The sequence below is a fragment of the Amblyraja radiata genome, chromosome 15 (genome assembly GCF_010909765.2).
Source record: "Amblyraja radiata isolate CabotCenter1 chromosome 15, sAmbRad1.1.pri, whole genome shotgun sequence".
Classification (NCBI taxonomy): Eukaryota; Metazoa; Chordata; class Chondrichthyes; order Rajiformes; family Rajidae; genus Amblyraja; species Amblyraja radiata.
The window spans coordinates 32,874,819-32,893,352 of NC_045970.1; the positions used below are offsets into that span (position 1 = coordinate 32,874,819).

General features: G+C 39.1%; 1 protein-coding gene across 1 annotated transcript in view; it reads right to left on the bottom strand.

Annotated features, from left to right (window-relative positions):
• shoc2 (SHOC2 leucine rich repeat scaffold protein) overlaps window positions 1–18,534 on the bottom strand; it is a 76,398-nt gene that overhangs the window by 10,306 nt on the left and 47,558 nt on the right. Inside the window, exons 4-7 of the mRNA XM_033033983.1 lie at window positions 7,840–7,970; window positions 7,146–7,334; window positions 5,669–5,791; window positions 3,779–3,916 (exon numbers count right to left, since the gene is read on the bottom strand). Of these exons, the coding sequence (XP_032889874.1) occupies window positions 3,779–3,916; window positions 5,669–5,791; window positions 7,146–7,334; window positions 7,840–7,970 (581 nt within the window). The remainder of the gene's footprint in view (window positions 1–3,778; window positions 3,917–5,668; window positions 5,792–7,145; window positions 7,335–7,839; window positions 7,971–18,534) is intronic.

The window sequence follows — 18,534 nt, forward strand, 5'->3', positions numbered from 1 at the left end:
ATATGAGACTAAGAAACAATGTCAGTTATAGCAATTAAATCATTATGAAACTGAGAAAAATCAATGAAGCCATTATGAGACTGAGAAACAAGAATAAAACTGTTATAGACATCAGCCAAACCTTCAGCTTACCAAAATCATTGGTTTGGATTGGAACATCATTAAGAAGAAAGAGGGCACTGGTGAGCTTACTAATCACAAAGGGACTGGCAGGCCAAGGAAGACCTCCACAGCTGATGATAGAAGAATTCTCTCTTTAATAAAGAAAAATCCCCCAAACACCTGTCCGACAGATCAGAAACACTCTTCAGGAGTCAGGTGTGGATTTGCCAATGACCATTGTCCGCAAAGGACTTAATGAACAAAAAATACAAAGGCTACACTGTAAGATGCAAACCACAGGTTAGCTGCAAAAATAGGATGACCGGGTTAGTTTGCCAAGAAGTACTTAAAAGAGTAACCACAGTTCTGGCAAAAGGTCTTGTGGACAGATGAGACGAAGATTAACTGGTATCAGAGCAAAGTATGGAGGAGAGAAGGAACTGCCCAAGATCCAAAGCATACCACCTCATCTGTGAAACACGGTGGTAGGGGTGTTAAGGCCTGGCATGTATGGCTCACTTATCTTCATTGATGATACAACTGCTGATGGTAGTAACAGAATGAATTTTTAAGTGTATAGACACATCCCATCTGCTCAAGTTCAAACAAATGCCTCAAAACTCATTAGCCAGCGGTTCATTCTATAGCAAGACATGATCCCAAACATACTGCTAAAGGAACAAAGGAGTTGTTCAAAGCTAAAAAATGGTCAATTCTTGTGTGGCCAAGTCAATCACCCGATCCAAACCCAATTGAGCATGCCTTTTATATGCTGAAGAGAAAACCGAAGGGGACTAGCCCCCAAAACAAGCACAAGCTAAAGATGGCTGCAATACAGGCCTGGCAGAGCATCACCAGAGAAGACACCCAGCAACTGGTGATGTCCATGAATCAGACTTCAAGCAGTCATTGCATGCAAAGGATATGCAACAAAATACTAAACATGACTACTTTCATTTACATTTACATTGCTGTCCCAAACATCATGGTGCCCTGAAATGGGGGGGCTATGTATAAACACTGTTGTAATTTCTACATGTTGAAACCAAAATCTATAAAAATGACCTTTATTAAAATCTGACAATGTGATTTTTCTGTTACAAATCTCAAATTGTGGAGTACAGAGGCAAATAAATAAATGATGGATCTTTATCACAAACATTATGGGGGGCACTGTATGACTATGACTCTTTACGTAAAAGGAGAAATGCTCACATTTTTAAAAACTACCTTCAACTACAAGGAAAGGGACTAAGAGTTGGAAAATGGGATTATTCCAACCAACTTCTACAGGGCTGGCATAAAAACGTTTGTTTCAAAAGGGAGACTCCTGCACAGTAAATTTGAGACTTTTGCAAATCTGGAGTATTTGCAAACTTCTGAAACAAGTTTTGCAGGCCGAGTAACTACACTGTTGTGTTTCTGTATGATTGTACGTTTAACCACACTGCACTTTGACACAATTCTTTAGGGAAAAAGTCAAACCCAATTGATATGTCACAAGTTGTGAAAAAACCCAGCATTACTTGAGCAATAGCGCGGGGTTTTGTTTGAGGTCAGAAACTAGAACACTGCAAGGAATAGGGAACCATCTTCTTCTATGCAAACATTCTGATGATAGATGCTACATGCATAAAATAAATTATCTAAAGCTTCAGACCCTAAAGTTCTGTTGCCTTTATACTGCAAGTGAAAAAAGCATAATATTGCTGCAACAAATCCTTGTTTATTGCCACAGAATCTCACAAATTACAACGCAAAGAGAATGTCCAAACCACGGCGTGTTGGTACTAACCACCACAAAAGCAGTCTAATTCTATAAAGTCCCCTTTCATCATTTCTCTTCCTTAAAGTTAGCTGGCTAACCTAGTTTCAAATGTAGGCACCAACTAAAGTAAATATATTCCATAACATGGCAGCTTTATCTTCTGCTTTTCATTGTAACCTCTTCTTTATTTGGCGGCTTGTTGGTAACACTGGCAGTTGATCAAGGAGGCTGTGAGCTCAAATCCAGATTTAGAAGCTCAATCAAGTACACAATCTAGTCTAGTGCTTCAGAGTAATAATACTCAAGGTGCACTGCAGAGGGAAAAGATAGCCATTTGGTCTTGTTAAAAATTCTGCCCTTTGTTGCTGGTGTATCACATACAGCTTGTTAAATATGAATGGAAGTATTTTCTAGTGACCATGTCCTTTTTTTCGTCTGTTTTGGGACTATGCCGTCCGGTATATGAACATGGTTTTCCAACTACATAGAAAACGGCCTCCTCTACAAAAATGTCTTATGCAGTTAGACACCAAAATAAAGTCCTGCTGTAAAAAGATTATTCACTTTAATTTAATTTACTTGAGGCCAATAGGGCAAATTTTAATGCATAAAGGAACGCTCCTGTGACAATCACACGTTTAAAGTGCTGGGACAAAGCTTAAATGACCCAAATTCTGTAAATTTAGTGCAGATAAGATGGAACTTCTAAATGTATTGCGAACATTTACCACAATCCTCACGAGGATAAAAGAGAGTTGTTAATTTAAAATTCAGCTTATTTGGTGAAGGATATCTTTACGCCATTTGCAACATTCAAGTAGAAAGAAATCAAGGAAGAAAGGGTGTTTTCAGCATCAAGGCTGTGGCATTTTGTTCTCCACCATGCCTGCATAGCAACCATTGAACTGAATTCTCTCAATATACTTCAAACGATTGCAACTTCAAACAGCTCACCCTATAAGTAAATGCATTTAGATTATAAACTCAGCTTTGAATTGATATTTTCATGATTCTCAGGTCTTACCAACCTGATTCATCCTGACATTAGGTGAGGTGAGCCACACAATAGAATTGAACAATCGCTAAGGATTTTGTATGATATTTTTCGCAATTTTTTAAATATGCTTTTATTAAAGATAAGAACATTAACCAGTGTCCGTATAGCATTTAAATCATTCAGCTGTTACCTATGTGACCTATCAATCATTCTAAAAGTTAACTCACTTTTATTAACTTTATTTTAAATCATTGATTTTTTTTTAATGCATTTTTCAACTGCCTTCATTTTTGATTACATTTATACATTGTTTTCTATTAATACATGTATTCTATAATGAGCAAAGTTAAAAAAACAAATGTTCTAAATTTACATATAACGCAGCAGACTGATCAAGGGTTATATACACTTTTAAAGTCATCAGACAGTTGAATTTTCTTTGACATTTATCAACTGTACTCAATTTACTTTGCACGATAGATGTAAATGAATTAAACCATGCAAAATAGTGCAGAAACGCTATTATTGTTCACTCTAAATTGTAGCAAGGGATGACAAAAAATATTATTGCCATGCACTTCAAATAGGATGGGAGAAAACTGGCATTTGGTGGTGGGAGAGGGTGTGTCACCTGAAAACTCCAATACCAACTGCAGCAAAAGCAACATTGGAAAATCCAGAAGTAACACTTAATGTGGCTTGCTAGTCAATTAGACAATTATGTGCATGCAATTTATTTATTTTTTAAACACCATTGGTTCCCATCTGTAATTCTCCAAGGACCGAAGATATAAAACAAACTTAAGATAGCCTGTGCATTTTATTATAACTTGAGAATACAATACAAACAAAATATTAAAGGAAGACAGCCTAGTTTATATTGGATTAAAGATCAAATTCAAATCACTTACTTGCAGATCCTTAAGATAAGCAATTTCATTTGGAAGAGATTCAAGTTTATTTTCTTCCAAGTCCAACTCTCTGAGTTTTCGTAGGTGTCCAATGCCATGAGGCAGTTTTCGAAGGAGGTTATTTGATAAAATAAGAACCTAAATGGAAATCAGTATGATGGCAAATTTATTCCCCTAAATATCTAATGGCTTTCATATTTGATTATTAAAAATGCACCAAATCTTGAGCAAACCTTAAGTCAGAGAATAAATACAATTTGGCAGATTCAACTCTACACAAAGTCACTTTCTGGGGAAAGGAGATTGATTAGGATAGAAGTAACAAACTAATAGCATGAGAAGGGCATGCCACATTAGAATGCAGGGGCAATGATGAGACAATAGCAGAATACAGCAATAGAGCTGGAAACCTAGTTGTGAAGACAGAATCATTTAGAGTTTTAAACAGCTTTTAGGGAACCCAGAAATTGAACAATAGGATTGATAAGAGTTGGGAAAAGAGTCAGCTTTCTTTCAAATTTTAATGCTTTTATGTTCCATTCTATTCACAAAAATAATTCACTGTACTAAATATCTCTACACGCTGATAATTTAATACAAGGATCCAACGTCTTTGTCACATTTAGCAATGTTTGATTTTTCATCACATTAAGGATTTTGGAAGTGACCTGAGGACTGAGCAGTAAATTCATACATTCATGTCGGGAAAGTTATGGTTTGCTTGTGTGTATGGAAACCAAACAAAACAGGCTGTGGACTTCACAGTTTAGTCCACTTCTCTTCAAGTTGGTTCAGTGTCAAACTCTCACCCTAGGCCCAATTTGTTAACTATTCCTACTTTCTCATTGGCAAAGGATTTTTAAAAATGCTATCTTTTACTTCCAGGAAACAGGTAGATACAACAAAATAAAATCCCACATGTTAACCTTTATAAAATTGAAATAGAGGCTCGACGTTTACTAAATTTGATGAAAGAATGGAGCAACTGGGCTTGTATACGCTGGAATTTAGAAGGATGAGAGGATATCTTATGGAAACATACAACATTATTAAGGGACCACAGTTTTAAGAATAAGGGGTAGGCCATTTAGAACTGAGATGAGGAAAAACATTTTCACACAGAGAGATGTGCATTTATGGAATTCTCTGCCTCAGAAGGCAGTGGAGGCCGATTCACTGGATGAATTCAAAAGAGAGTTAGATAGAGCTCTTAGGGCTAGCAGAATCAAGGGATATGGGGAGAAAACAGGAACGGAGTGCTGATTGTGGATGATCAGTATGATCACATTGAATGGCTGTGCTGGCTTGAAGGGCCGAATGGCCTACGCCTGCACCTTTTGTCTATGTATATTACGTATATGGCATGTTTAGATGTTTTTCGTTTTCATTTCACAACCAAACTCCTCAAATTCTATTTTTCTTGAGCAAGTGAATTGCCTGAAATCCAGGATAACTATTTAAAACTATTTATTGTATATACTAAGTCACTCCTTACAGAAAAAAAGTTTAAACTTACAAATTTCCCAGCGTATAAGCCTCAAGGCAGGTTTGAAAGATTTAAGAATCATTTAAAAAATCATTTGTTTAGATTTCCTTACATACCAGCAAACCACAACGTTCGTCTCCATGAATGTATAAATTTAGCGTAAAACCCAGTTGGTATCTCAGTTCCAAACAAAATCCTTTCTTTGTGTAGCTAATGAACTAAGAACTACACTTCGAAAGCAATAATCATGAGAAATAAAACACTCATTATTTACTGTTCTCCTGCAATAAACCCCATCAATTAATTTATATGCCTCTGTAGGTGCGCAGAATGAACAAATGGGCATGTGAGCTTTTGCAATCAAAACCAGAAAACTAACAGGGTTGTATGGTCAGGTTTCTTACCTCCAGTGAAACCAGGCCTAAAACATCTTCTGGAATTTTTGTGAGTTGGTTAGTGGCAAGGTTCAGCTCCACCATACTTATCCATGTTCCAAAATCCAATGGAAGTGAAGTTAGCTGATTGTCCTATAGCGTATAGAAAATGGGTTAGTTCTTCAATTATCGCTTGGTTGTTTTAGATCTGAAATCCCATTTCTTCCTTTCTGTAATTACTGTTTAAAAATTGAGCATTTTCCCCATTGCCTACAAATGTGATTATATGTGCCAATTAGTAATTAAATTAGGACAGTAGAAAAGTGATCACTCCAATATTCAATAAATCACTATTAAATAAATTTTCATTTGCATCCCAGAATTGAAAAATACTGCAGAATTATTTTTAAAATTATTACTAAAAACATATCTGCCTCCAATGGCAATATTTCAACACGATTCGAGACATGAATATGTCCTGAACAAGTTTCCTGCCAATTATTTAAGTGAGATTGACCAATTGCAAAATGCATAAATGGAACAATGGAAGGACACAGAAACGCTTTAACACCTAAAGTAGGTCTTTCCATAATTACATTGAAAACTCTTACCTGCTGACAAAATGATATGTAGTTGAATATCACCTATCAGCATCAATTAGTAGAAACCACATCATTGATGATAAATCAATTACCTTAATTTATGTGCATAAAACGCATCATCAAGATCCCTAAAAGTAGTGTGCAAGGTGATTAATTAACAGGGTATAATGATGGGGAAAGGAAATCTTGCTTCAGGCAAATTTAAAAGTCAGAGCATTAAGAATTTCTTACATTAGTGAGAAGGCCTAAAATGATGCTGAACTATAAATTGTTGTCAAAGAACTAGCACAAGGCTAGCCACCAGCCAATTTTCAACAACCACAGAATACATTGTATACGTCACCTAATTTTTAAAAGTTCTACAATAAATCTGTAAATTTTTAAAACCTATTTAAGAAACTATTTCCATAATATGAAACTCCTAAATAAAAGGTGATCTATTATGAACTGCAATAATTATAGAGTGTGGAAACAGGGCCTTTGGCACAACTTTCCCACACTGACCAACATGTCCCATCTGCACCTCTCCCACCTGCCTGTGTTTGTCCCATATCCCTCTAAACCTGTCCTATCAATGTACCTGGATAATTGTTTCTAAAACATTGCAATTGTCCCCGCCTCAACCACCAGCTCATTCCATATACCCACCATCCTTTGTGTGGAAAAAAATACCTCTCAGGTTCTCGATTCCCCTGCTCTGAAGACTCTGTGCGTCTACCCGCTCTATTCCCCTCATGATTTAATTCTGCATAAGGAAGCCTCAACATGAATATGGCAGCAACTGAAAGTTTTTAAAATCAAAATGCCAGGCAACATTTCTCAGAGCAAATGTACTGAACTCTGACAGAATCCAGTCGTAGAAATTGTTTGAGCTTCATCCTGTAACTAAAAACGTTACCACCTACCTTCATATTCAGCTTACTCAACACTTTAGCTCTAGAGAAGATCCCAAAAGGTATTTTGTTGATGCGATTATGTTCCATGTTGAGAGAATAGATAGTTGAAAACTGTAACGGTCCACCAACCGGATATGACTGGAAGCAATTCCTTGCTAATGTTAAACTGGTCAAGTTTGCAAGGCTTGAAAGAAGACCCTGTGTGAGAGTGGGAACATTTAAATCCTCCATTTCTAAAATTAATATATACATATAGGATATTAAATATTAATGACAATTAATCATTCATTATAGAAGAAATAAATCATTTTAATAACACTTTGCAATTATAGATTTCTTAAGTGAAGTTCATGGAATTGAAGCCAACAGACCAATTAACGCAAAAGATCAAATAAATTAATGATACAAATATTTAATGTCAGATAGTGTGTCAGGAGCACATGCAGCTAACTGGTTTAAGGATACTGAGAATCTCTGTAGTATAAAACAAAATTAACAAGATCAGAACCGCAAAAACATTTTATTTTTTTATTTGCTACAGAAGTATCAGCCTCAAGGCGACCGTAACCATTTGCAGAGCCAGCTTCTATTTAAGAAAAAAAAACATCTGGACCTATTTAAGTGCCCAATTTTTATAAGGTTTATCAGCCAACTGCACTTAAATTTTAGACAAAAGGCAGGAACTCTTAGCAAGACAACTTACCTCAGGTAATGTTGAAATATTATTGTTCTCCAAGTTAAGCTCATCCAGTTCACTACACCTTGCCAAAGATCTGGGTACAGCTGACAGTCTGTTGTACCTCAGTCCCAAACGACTCAAACTAAACAGATTACCTGCAGAGAATATTGAATATTGAACATTACTGAGGGGAAACAAAAGTTTACAATATTTAGCGTCTTTAAAATGTTTAAAATTTACGTACTGAATTCAAATTACAATATTACTATACCAGTTTAAACTATGCTCCTTGTAATCACATCAATTCAGAAGTTATTCACTGTAGCACTTATAATTATTTAGCACTTTCAAAAAATAGTATCCACAATCTGGTAGAACACTCATTCGTTATTGGTCCTGGAGGCTGACACTCACGGGTAAACCTATAAATGACATTCATTTATATAGCATAATGCTATACTGGGAACTTGCCACAAATCCACACCCTCCCCATGGCTGCACCTGCTACAGGGCATTAATCCCAGCTTTCCCTTTTATCATGGCTGGAATGTGGCATGGATTCCTGCTCTTGCTGCAAGCTGCTGCATCTAGTAGCTAACATGAATCCCTGTCTTCCTCTTTGTTGCACACTCCTGTACCCGTCCCTGGGACAAATCACTGCCTTACCCACTTTCTCTCATGCAGTAAAAATAAAGTGTTTCTGTCTCTGAAGCGGAAGACAGTCTGCGAGGGTCGTATAGTTCAAAGCAACTGTTTAGCAAGATAATAGGACTTTGCGCTATACTCCAGCAACCAATCACTAAGAGTTGAGGCATTTCTGGGGACCCTCAGCATCTGCTCCGTGAGATGACAGACCACATGGTTACTTTGTTCTCTCTCATTGCCTCCTGCTGGAAATGTTGGATGCTGCTATCTCTCCAGCCTGGAGACATCTCTATGATGGCTTTTGGCCATTGAGCTTGTTACCACGGTAAAATCTCTGGTCTGGGGAAGGGATGCAGAACCTATCGAAGAGGGGGTAACAGCAGTCTTTGCGTCAGTATTCCACACTGAGCAATGAGCAATTCATTGTTGAGAAACTATCGGGTGAAAGGACGGGGATCTGCATCAGGTTCATGGCACAGCTGCAGACAGAACAGGAATTCTTGCTAGGTTTCCAGCACAGCAGTATTATCAGTAATCACTCTCTATATAATTTAATAATGACCCCTTAACCACTGTTCCAATCAGCACTTTAATTCCCGGGAATGCATCTGGAGTACTCTGCAAGATACCAGTGTCTGCCAATATCGATCTAACATTTGTCTTGCAGAATCTGTGCTTTAAAATAACTCTCCAAGATTTCTCCTTACAAGCTCAACAGTTCACTCATCCTTAGACATGAAAAGATCTATGTTTTAAAGATTTACAATCTCATTCATCTATATTGTTTAATATGCAGCAATTTCTCACGAGTCACTCAACAAGAATACTCAGTGCCAAAACCAAGTATATATGCAAACCAATTTCAAAAACTTAAGTTTTCTAACTTCAATGTTACAAACATCTAATTTATTACATGATTCTTCAACAAACCCAATAATTCACTGATTAAAATGCTGGAGTAACTCAGCGGGTCAGACAACATCTCTGGAGAAAAGGATTCTCCTTTTGGGTTCTGATCCGAAAAGTCACCCATACCTTTTCTCCATCCTGAGGACAACTGTGAACGGCCCTATTTAGTTCTGGCCTTTTCTCACCACCCGTTTCCGCCCACCTCTATCTTTCAGTATGAAAGGTTCAGACCCAAAATGTTACCTATGCCTTTTCTCCAGAGATCCTGCCTGACCTGCTGAGTTACTCCAGCATGGAGTGTCGATCTTTGATGTAAAGCAGCATCTACAGATGCTTCCTACACAATTCACTGACCAAGGTGGTTGAAAGACTCTGTGAAAGACCAGCACTTTCCACACTCCAAAATTCCCCACATTTTCAAAGCTGCCGCCACTTCCTATGATTGTGTATCCCAAAAAAGAAAACACTATATGCAATTTCACATTCCAACCAGTACAGTCATGCACTGAGTCACAACACAATTCCCTATAAGCGAGTTCGGTATTCCGAAAAACGCAAGGAATCATGGGATTTGTCACAGGTCGTCAGCTATAACGGTAAATAGATCTCAGCGCTACAGATAAAGTGAGCATACCTTTGGTCCGATTTTTTGTCTTTTTTCAGTGGGGGACCGGGCTAGACCTGCAAGCGCTCACTGGTCAATCCCCCCCCCCCACCCACTCGAGACGTCCGGACCAACGGGACACCTGCCAGCAGCCCCAGACCCACAGATCCTCAGCCAGCGCCAACTCCAGCCCAACCCTGCTCCAACTCCAGAGAAACCCGTTCCCCAATGGGCCGCTACGACAAAAAGTGCCAGTTCACCCACGGCCTCAGCCGCTACCCCAAGTACAAGCCGTACCTTGCACACCACCGGCTTCTGCCCCTACAGTACCCGCTGCCTCTTCATCCACAACCCCGAGGAGGAGCGAGGACTCCGGCCTCTCCTGCGCCAGAGCGCCAGCCTGGGCTCAACCTCCTTGGAGTTGGAGCTGGCCCGGACTCTTGGCTTGGGGCTGGGCAAGAGAGGGGGAGGAGGTTGCTGCTGCCGTCAGCACCACCATCACCAACAGTACCCACAGCTCCAGCGGGCGCCCGGCCTTCCTTGGCCGGCAGGAACCCGTCCGCAGACTCTCTCTCCGACCAGGACGGCCCCAGCAGCAGCAGCGGCTCCAAGTTGCCCATCTTCAGCAGGATCCCAGTGTTGGACTGAGGGTAGGGGAGAGGGGGTGGAGGTGGAGGTGGAGGGCTGCCGAGGCCAACCAGGCAGGACAGGCAGAGCCAAGCTGGAGCCAGCGGCTGCAAGTCCGGGGCCATCCCGGACACCTCCGGACAGGGACGGGACACCGGGGAGGGGGACGGGAACGGCCCAACAGCAACTCAACAGCGACGGAGAGCCGACCCCGACTACGGACGAAACGCAAGCCTGCACACAATGCAGCACCACCGTTGCCAAGACTGTTTTATAGCTAGTGACCTATGACCTGAGCATGCGCAGTCAGAAAACCCAACTCGCTTATTCACAAATGCACGGTAATTAAATAATTTTAAATGGTTTAAGCTTAACCTAAAGAGCTTAAGGCATGGATGACTAACTCAGGCAATGTTCTGTTTCTACAAGACCAAATCTAACCAACAGTTAAAAACAGCACCAGAAACTAAACCTCACAGATGGATTCTGATATAAACCAAAAAATGTTCTATTGGCATCTGCATAATTGCTGAGCTAGATTTTGCAACAATGGCAGCAATATTTGATTATTTTGATGTACTTGAATGCACCACTCTCTTTGATAATGACTCAAGCTCAAATAACACAAAATGAAGGCACAAGGATAATATGATTACGATGGGTTCAAATATTTAATTGGCCACTGCCAATCCAGCCAATATTAAGCACACATCAATAAACTATTCATATCCATTTAAAAATACATATATTCAAGGCAGAAAGTTAAGCTATAATGAATATATTACTTGAGACAGGAATAAATTAAACTTTAAATAGTAAAGGCCCACAGCACTGAAGATCTTTTAAATTAAAAATGAAAATGGTATGACCTTCAATTTTTTGTCAACATTCAAGTTCCAAACACTAATGCTTTGGCAGATTACCAGATAGATAAGAAATAGGATCAGAAGTTTTGTCCCCTACCGATTACAGGCTAATTCTAAAGCCAAGTATTATGATCACTGCCCATTTAAAGTTTGTTATTTGGCAGAGCTGAAAATGAACCCGATAATAAAAATGTTAAGTGGTTTTAAAACAGAATATGTTGTGCATTCATTAAAATGCTATTTATTATAGCAATGACTATTGGTAGAGCAACCTATACTGGCAGTTCTGTTATGGTATCAAAATATCCATGCAAGAGTGTAAATGGAGTTTTACTATTGTACATGCTTCGTTCTATTTTCCAGATTTTTTACAACTGCACTATTTTTATATGTACTTACAACCTAGAGCAGTGATAGAGTTGCTTAGTTGCGGATTTATCAACCAAAATTAGATTTTAGATATCTGTGAAAGAGTACATTTGACCATTTCCTGTTTACACAATGTTTTAAATTGTTGTAGAAACATTCTCCTCCTCCCCCCCCCCATCGGAACCTCAATTGGAAGATGGCTTGCATGAGTTTGAATGACAGTAACTGAAAATGAAAAAGGAGCATAGGCTTCGAATCTTAAATAAAAACAGAAAATGCTGGAAACAGTCAGCAGGCCAGGCTGCATACATGGAAACAGAAGCAGAATTCATGCTTCTGGTCAAAGACCCTCATCGTGATAGTTTGATGAAAGGTTTTTGACATGAAATGTTAACTCTACTTCTCTTCCCATGGATGCTGCTCAACTTGCTACGTTTCAAATATCAGCAACATGATCTAAAGGGATAACAGTAAAGTGAAAAAGGGTGAACATTTCACAAAATTAAATGTCACAACATGGATAACTTACAAATAGTCCACCTTCAGACTGGAGAAGGGTCCTGACCCAAAACATCCTCTATCCATTCCTTCCACAGATGACGCCTAACCCATTGAGTTACTTCAGCATTTGTGCTTTGCTCAAGATTCCAGCATCCTTTTGTCAAGCATTTGTGACACATTCATTTATGTAACATGACACTTCAATGCATGCATTTAACCCACATATCTATCTACCTCTGAACCAAGGTGTCAGTTAAGAGTCAACCACATTGCTGTGTTTTGAGTAGTTAACAGACCTTCCCTGAAGAATACGCAAATCAGTAGAGTTTGCAAATCTATAAGTTTCACAATTGCAAATAGAGGTAGACTGCTTGCTTAATTGCCCCCCCCCCCTCCCCCCTCCCCCCTCCCCTCTGTAGTCAGGATCGAACCCGGGTCTCTGGCGCTGAAATGCAGCAACTCTACCGCTGCACCACTGTGCTGCCCTTGAGGCCCAATCTCCAGCTGCTAATTCATTAATTTAACCAAGCTATTGATTAAATTCCACCAGTCAAAGACAATTATAGACTGACATACCAGGCAGAAATTAGGGAGTGTTCAAAAGGGAACTGCAGATGCTGGAATATCGAAGGTACACAAAATTGCTGGGGAAACTCAGCGGGTGCAGCAGCATCTATGGAGCGAAGGAAATAGGCGACGTTTCGGGCCGAAACCCTTCTTCAGACCCTTAATAGAAATTAGGGAGTTCCACTTTGCAAGTGCAATCTTTCAGATAAGGTAGTAACTTAAGGCTCTGATCCTCCTACTGTTTGAATCAACTTGAATGTCATTGAAAGTCAGTTACCAGAGTTATTATACAGGAAACAAATGTCTTGCCATTTTGTACACAAATATTTAGGTTTTGGCTTTGGATGATCAAATGGTGTTGCACATTCTATCGAATCAGAGATGCGAGGGAAACACTGCACAATAGGATCACCAGCACCATGTGGTAAAAATGCTTATTGTACACCAGGCACTTCATCAAACACCAGCAGGCACAAAGGATACAGGAACCACTCGAGAAAACAATGTGTTTACTAATAATGCCTTCTTTCTGTGAAACCATTTCAAATGTTCAAAGAAAGCCACATCTCATCAGTGTTGGTGAAAAACAGTTCAGTATGGAGTCCAAGAACAGAAAATCCCAACAGGTCATTTATGTATGATCTAGCTTGCAAAGCACAGTGAAAGAATATTTGGGAAGAATTTAGTAGACCATGACTCTATTAATTTATTTCATTGACAGTAATGGCCACAGCATCCACGGCATAATCCTTGGGGCCTTGGGTGCATCTTCATACCATCTTTATCATACTACCAACATGTTGAATTTGATAATCACAATAGATTGAAATCTGAACGTCCATAAAACAGCGAAACCTTAATCCCCTATTCTTGCTTGGTCACATAGGCCAGTGCTTCTTAAACTGGTGAATGGTTAACCCAAGGGCAAATGAAATTGTTTTGGGGTGAATGAAACTAGAGCGGTGAATGAAGGGTGAATGGCTTAATTTATTCAGATATTTATATATTTTTTTCTATACTTCAAAAGGGTATTGCCATTAAAGTAGTTAGTAGGCTCTTATTGGTTTTAATGGCAGTGGAGCTGGAAATTTAATGTTTTTTTCTCTCTACCCATGGTTTCTTTACATATTTTTAGGATGTTGAAAAAGTTGAATAAAATAAACACTTAAGAAACGAGTTAACTCATGTTCTTTGCGCATGTGACAGAATAAATTATATATAAAATTATACACAAGTGAGAATAAGACGAAAATTACCAAAAAACATAAGAAAATTTAGTCGAGGGTGAATGAAATTTTGTGAGAAAGACGCAAGGGTGAATGACACTGAAATAGTTTAAGAAGCACTGACATAGGCTAGCATATCCCAAATTTAAAATTACTCTGAAGACAATGAGCCTATCCTGCAGTAATCCGATTGGATTATCTCCACAATCGCAGAATGGAAAAAAAATCCAAAAAAATCATTTAATTTGAATCACTCGGCTTGATATCAAAGCTGAGGTCAGTGGAAGGCCAAGGCCTTGAACACCACCCTGCCAACCAAGCTGTTCGTGTACAGGTATTTCAAGCAAAAAATTATGCCCAATCAAGTGGAGGGACCCAGTCCTAAAAAACAGGAAAACCACAAATTTGCCAATTCCCACCAGTTCTCTAGTTTAGAGGAACAAGAGGGGTCGCAAATCTACTAAGTTATAACAGGACTGGAATAATTTTAGGAAGGAGGCTCACAACGACAATGGATTCCTGGACCATGGTTTACAGCAAAAAGACATTTCAAACATAGAACAGAACAGCAATAGCCTCTTCAGCCCACAATGTCTGTGATGCCAAGACCAACCTATTTGCCCGTGCGCAATCCATATCCCTCTATTCCCTGCACTATCTAAGTCTCTTAAATGCTACTATCACATCTGCTGTAACCTCCACACCAGGCAGCACGTTCGAGCCACTCATTACCCGGTGTAAAGGTAAACTTGCCCCACACATCTCCTTTAAACTTTGTCCCTCTTGCCTTAAAGCTATGCCCTCTAGCATTTGATATTTCCAACCTGAGAAAAAGGTTCTGACTGCCTACCCCATCAGTGCATAATTTTTATACACTTCTATCAGGTCTCTCTTCAACCTCCAAATAAAACAATCAAAATCTGGCCAAACTCTCCTTGTTGCTCATACCCCCAGTCCAAGCATCATTCTGGTAAACCACCTCAGCACCCGTTTCAAAGCCTCCACATCCTTCCTGTATTGAGACAACCAGAATTACACACAATATTCCACATGTAGCCTAACCAAAGTCCTATAAAGCTGCATTTTTAAACACAGAGATGACAAAAAAAAACTTAGAGTGGTATACTTCTGGAATTCTCTACCATTAAAAAAACAAATTGATGTTTAATATTTAATGAGTTAGTAATGGTTCTTAGAGGTTACAGCGACCAAGGAACAGGATATTAAATTTGTATGATTGGTTCTAACCATAACGAATGATGGAGCAAACGTGAAGAGCCGAAAACATCTGCTTCTGTGCTATGTAATTTAATTCCCATTCAGTATCAATTTGAAAACAAAATCGTAAATTTGAAATAAAAATAGAAAATGGTGGAAGTACCCAACAAGTTAGGCAGCACAAGTAGAAAGAGAAGTACTTAAAATTTCCAGACCACGAGCTTTCATCAGATTAGTAGCGATGTAAAGTTAGATTTACACATTAACCATTCCTCTCTACAGCACTCACTAGAAACAAATAAATTGCATTTCATGTAGGGCTCTTGAAAGTATACCACCAACCATTCTGTTCAAAGATGTTTTGAAGGTGAAATGCAATATACTAACTCAGTAATCCAATGTTTATTATAAATATAAATCAAAATCAGAGGATATTTTACTTTTAACCGGTAATCTATTCCAAAAAACTGAACATCTGAAAATAAACGTTTACATTTGAATTCCCCTCGCCTCTTACCCAAGCCAATTTTAGATCATTTCAATTAACCGTTTATATAGTTTGCCCTCAAATTGAGATTTCAGAGACAACACAAACTAGCTGACAGATTGAATAATGTCAAGTACGCAGGTGATCTCAATACTGGCAGCCGGTTGCACTCAAAAGCACCTAATAAAAGGAGTGATAATCAAGGCCTGTTAAATGAATCCAAAGCTTAAGTCGATAAATTGTAGAGTCATAAAGTGAAAGTGTGGAAACAGGCCCTTCGGCGCAACTCGCCCACACCGGCCAACAATGTCCCAGCTACACTAGTCCCACTTGCCTGCGCTTGGTCCATATGCCTCCAAACCGGTCCTATCCATGTACCTGTCTAATTGTTTACAAACGTTGGGATAGTCCCAGCCTTAACTACCTCCTCTGGCAGCTTGTTCCCTACACCCACTACCCCTTGTGTGAAAAAGTTACCTTTAGGATTCCTACTAAATCTTTTTCCCTTCACCTTGAACCTATGTCCTCTGGTCCTCGATTCCCCTACTCTCGGCAAAAGTGTGCATCTACATGATCTATTCTTCTCATGATTTTGTACACCTCCATAAGATCTCCCCTCATCCTCCTGCGCTCAATGTAATAGACCTAGCTTACTCAACCTCTCCATATAGCTCACACCCTCTACTCCTGGCAACATCCTCGTAAATCTTTTCTGAACCGTTTCAAGCTTGATAATATCTTTCCTATAACATGGTGCCCAGAACTGAACACAATATTCTAAATGTGGTCTCACCAACATCTTATACAACTGCAACATGACTTCCCAACTTCTATACACAATACTCTGGCTGATGAAGGCCAAAATGCTGAAAGCCTTTTTGACCGCCTTATCTACCTGCGACTCAATCTTCAAGGAACCATGCACCCGTACTCCTAGATCCCTCTGCTCTACAACACTGCCCAGAGGTCTATAATTTACTGTGTAGGTCCTGCCCTTGTTCGACCAAAATGCAACACCTCACACTTTTCTGTAGTAAATTCCATCAACCATTCCTCCGCCCAACTGGCCAATCGATCCAGATCCTGCTACAGTCGTTCACAACCATCTTCACTATCTGCAAAACCACTAACTTTTATATAATCAGCAAATTGATAGCAATAGTAATCCTCTTTTGAACGTCAGTTGGCTCTCATTTCAACAACCTATTCATATCAATTTAAAAGCAAACTATAGCCTACAAGCGTAGATGTTTAAATCCTAGAGTGTGGAATAATTTCCAAACTAAATCTAAGTAAAATCTAAGTAGTTTCAAATATTGAATACCATATTATAGAATTTTAGAAGAATGGAAATCAAAATGACTTTGTGTTTGTCATTTAATGAAAACTGCCCACAATTCATCTTGAAATAATAACTTCAGGGTAATTTGTAAAAATGTTTTTTTATTAAATTAATCAATTCAAGTTGTGCACAGAAAGCTTAAATGTTGGTTGCATTCAAAATTCAGGCAATTATTGTTAATCTCTTTCAATGCCAATAATTGAACAACAAACTGCAATATTGTCAGTATATTCCTACATAACACTGCAGTTGAGAAAAGCTACAATATAATGAGAGCAAGTGCAAAAAAGTCCTATCATAATGTGGCAAGTAATTCTAGGATAAATATGCTAGTAAATATGCTGGTTGCCTTGCCAACAGTCTGTCTGTCCTTTCTTCTTTCTGGTATTTTTTAGTATGTGTTAAAAAGTATGTTTTAGTGTTCCTTAGTTTGTTTCTATGTGTGGGGGGGCGGGGATTGGGGGAAACTTTATTTTAAACCTCTTACCTCGATGGAGATGCGATTTTTTTTCCGTAGCGTATCTCCGTCCCCACTGCGGCCTAACATCATGGAGTGACGCGGCCTTTCCGGGCGCTCCAAGCCGCGGGAGTCTGCAGGACTTGCGGAGCTTGCAATCCCTTTGCCGGGGATCGAAGTTCCAACCGCGGGTCCTGTGGACTAACATCGTGAAGCCCGCGGTCTCGGGTAAGAAGTGGCCGACTCTGGAGCTCCATGACGCGGAGAGAGTATCAACCACCCCGACGTGGGAGTTTCGATCGTCGGCTGCGGGGGCTTTGATTGTCCCGATTGCGGATGGTTTGACTGCCCCGACAGCGGGAGAACAAGAGAAAGAATTTTGAACTTTATTGCCTTCCATCACAGTGAGGAATGTGAAATCCACTGTGATGGATGTTTATGTGAACTTTTATATGGCTGTGTTTCTCGTTGCTTTTCACTCAGTATGACTGTATGGTAACTCAAATTTCACTGTACCTTAATTGGTACATGTGACAATAAACTGACCTTGAAATCTTGTAATGCAGGTGGATATGTTATACAAGCCTAGGCGGTTATGTGAAAACATGCCTACTCTGTCACCTGCAAAAAATGTTAGAAACACTTTTACAAAGTCCCTCTGCCCTATTGGAACTGGCTGATATTATGCAGCAAAGCTGCTGATTTAGAAATGCAAGGCAAAGTAGATATAGCTTTGTATAAATTAATTCACTACTTAGATTGCTTATTTTGGCACGAGATATATTAATTCAATGATTAGATGTTAAGACACGCCCTTCAATTAGAAGTGTCTAATTTTTATCTGTCTAACATATACTTTTTTTATCTTGCTTCACACTGTATGTTATATATTTATATGTCT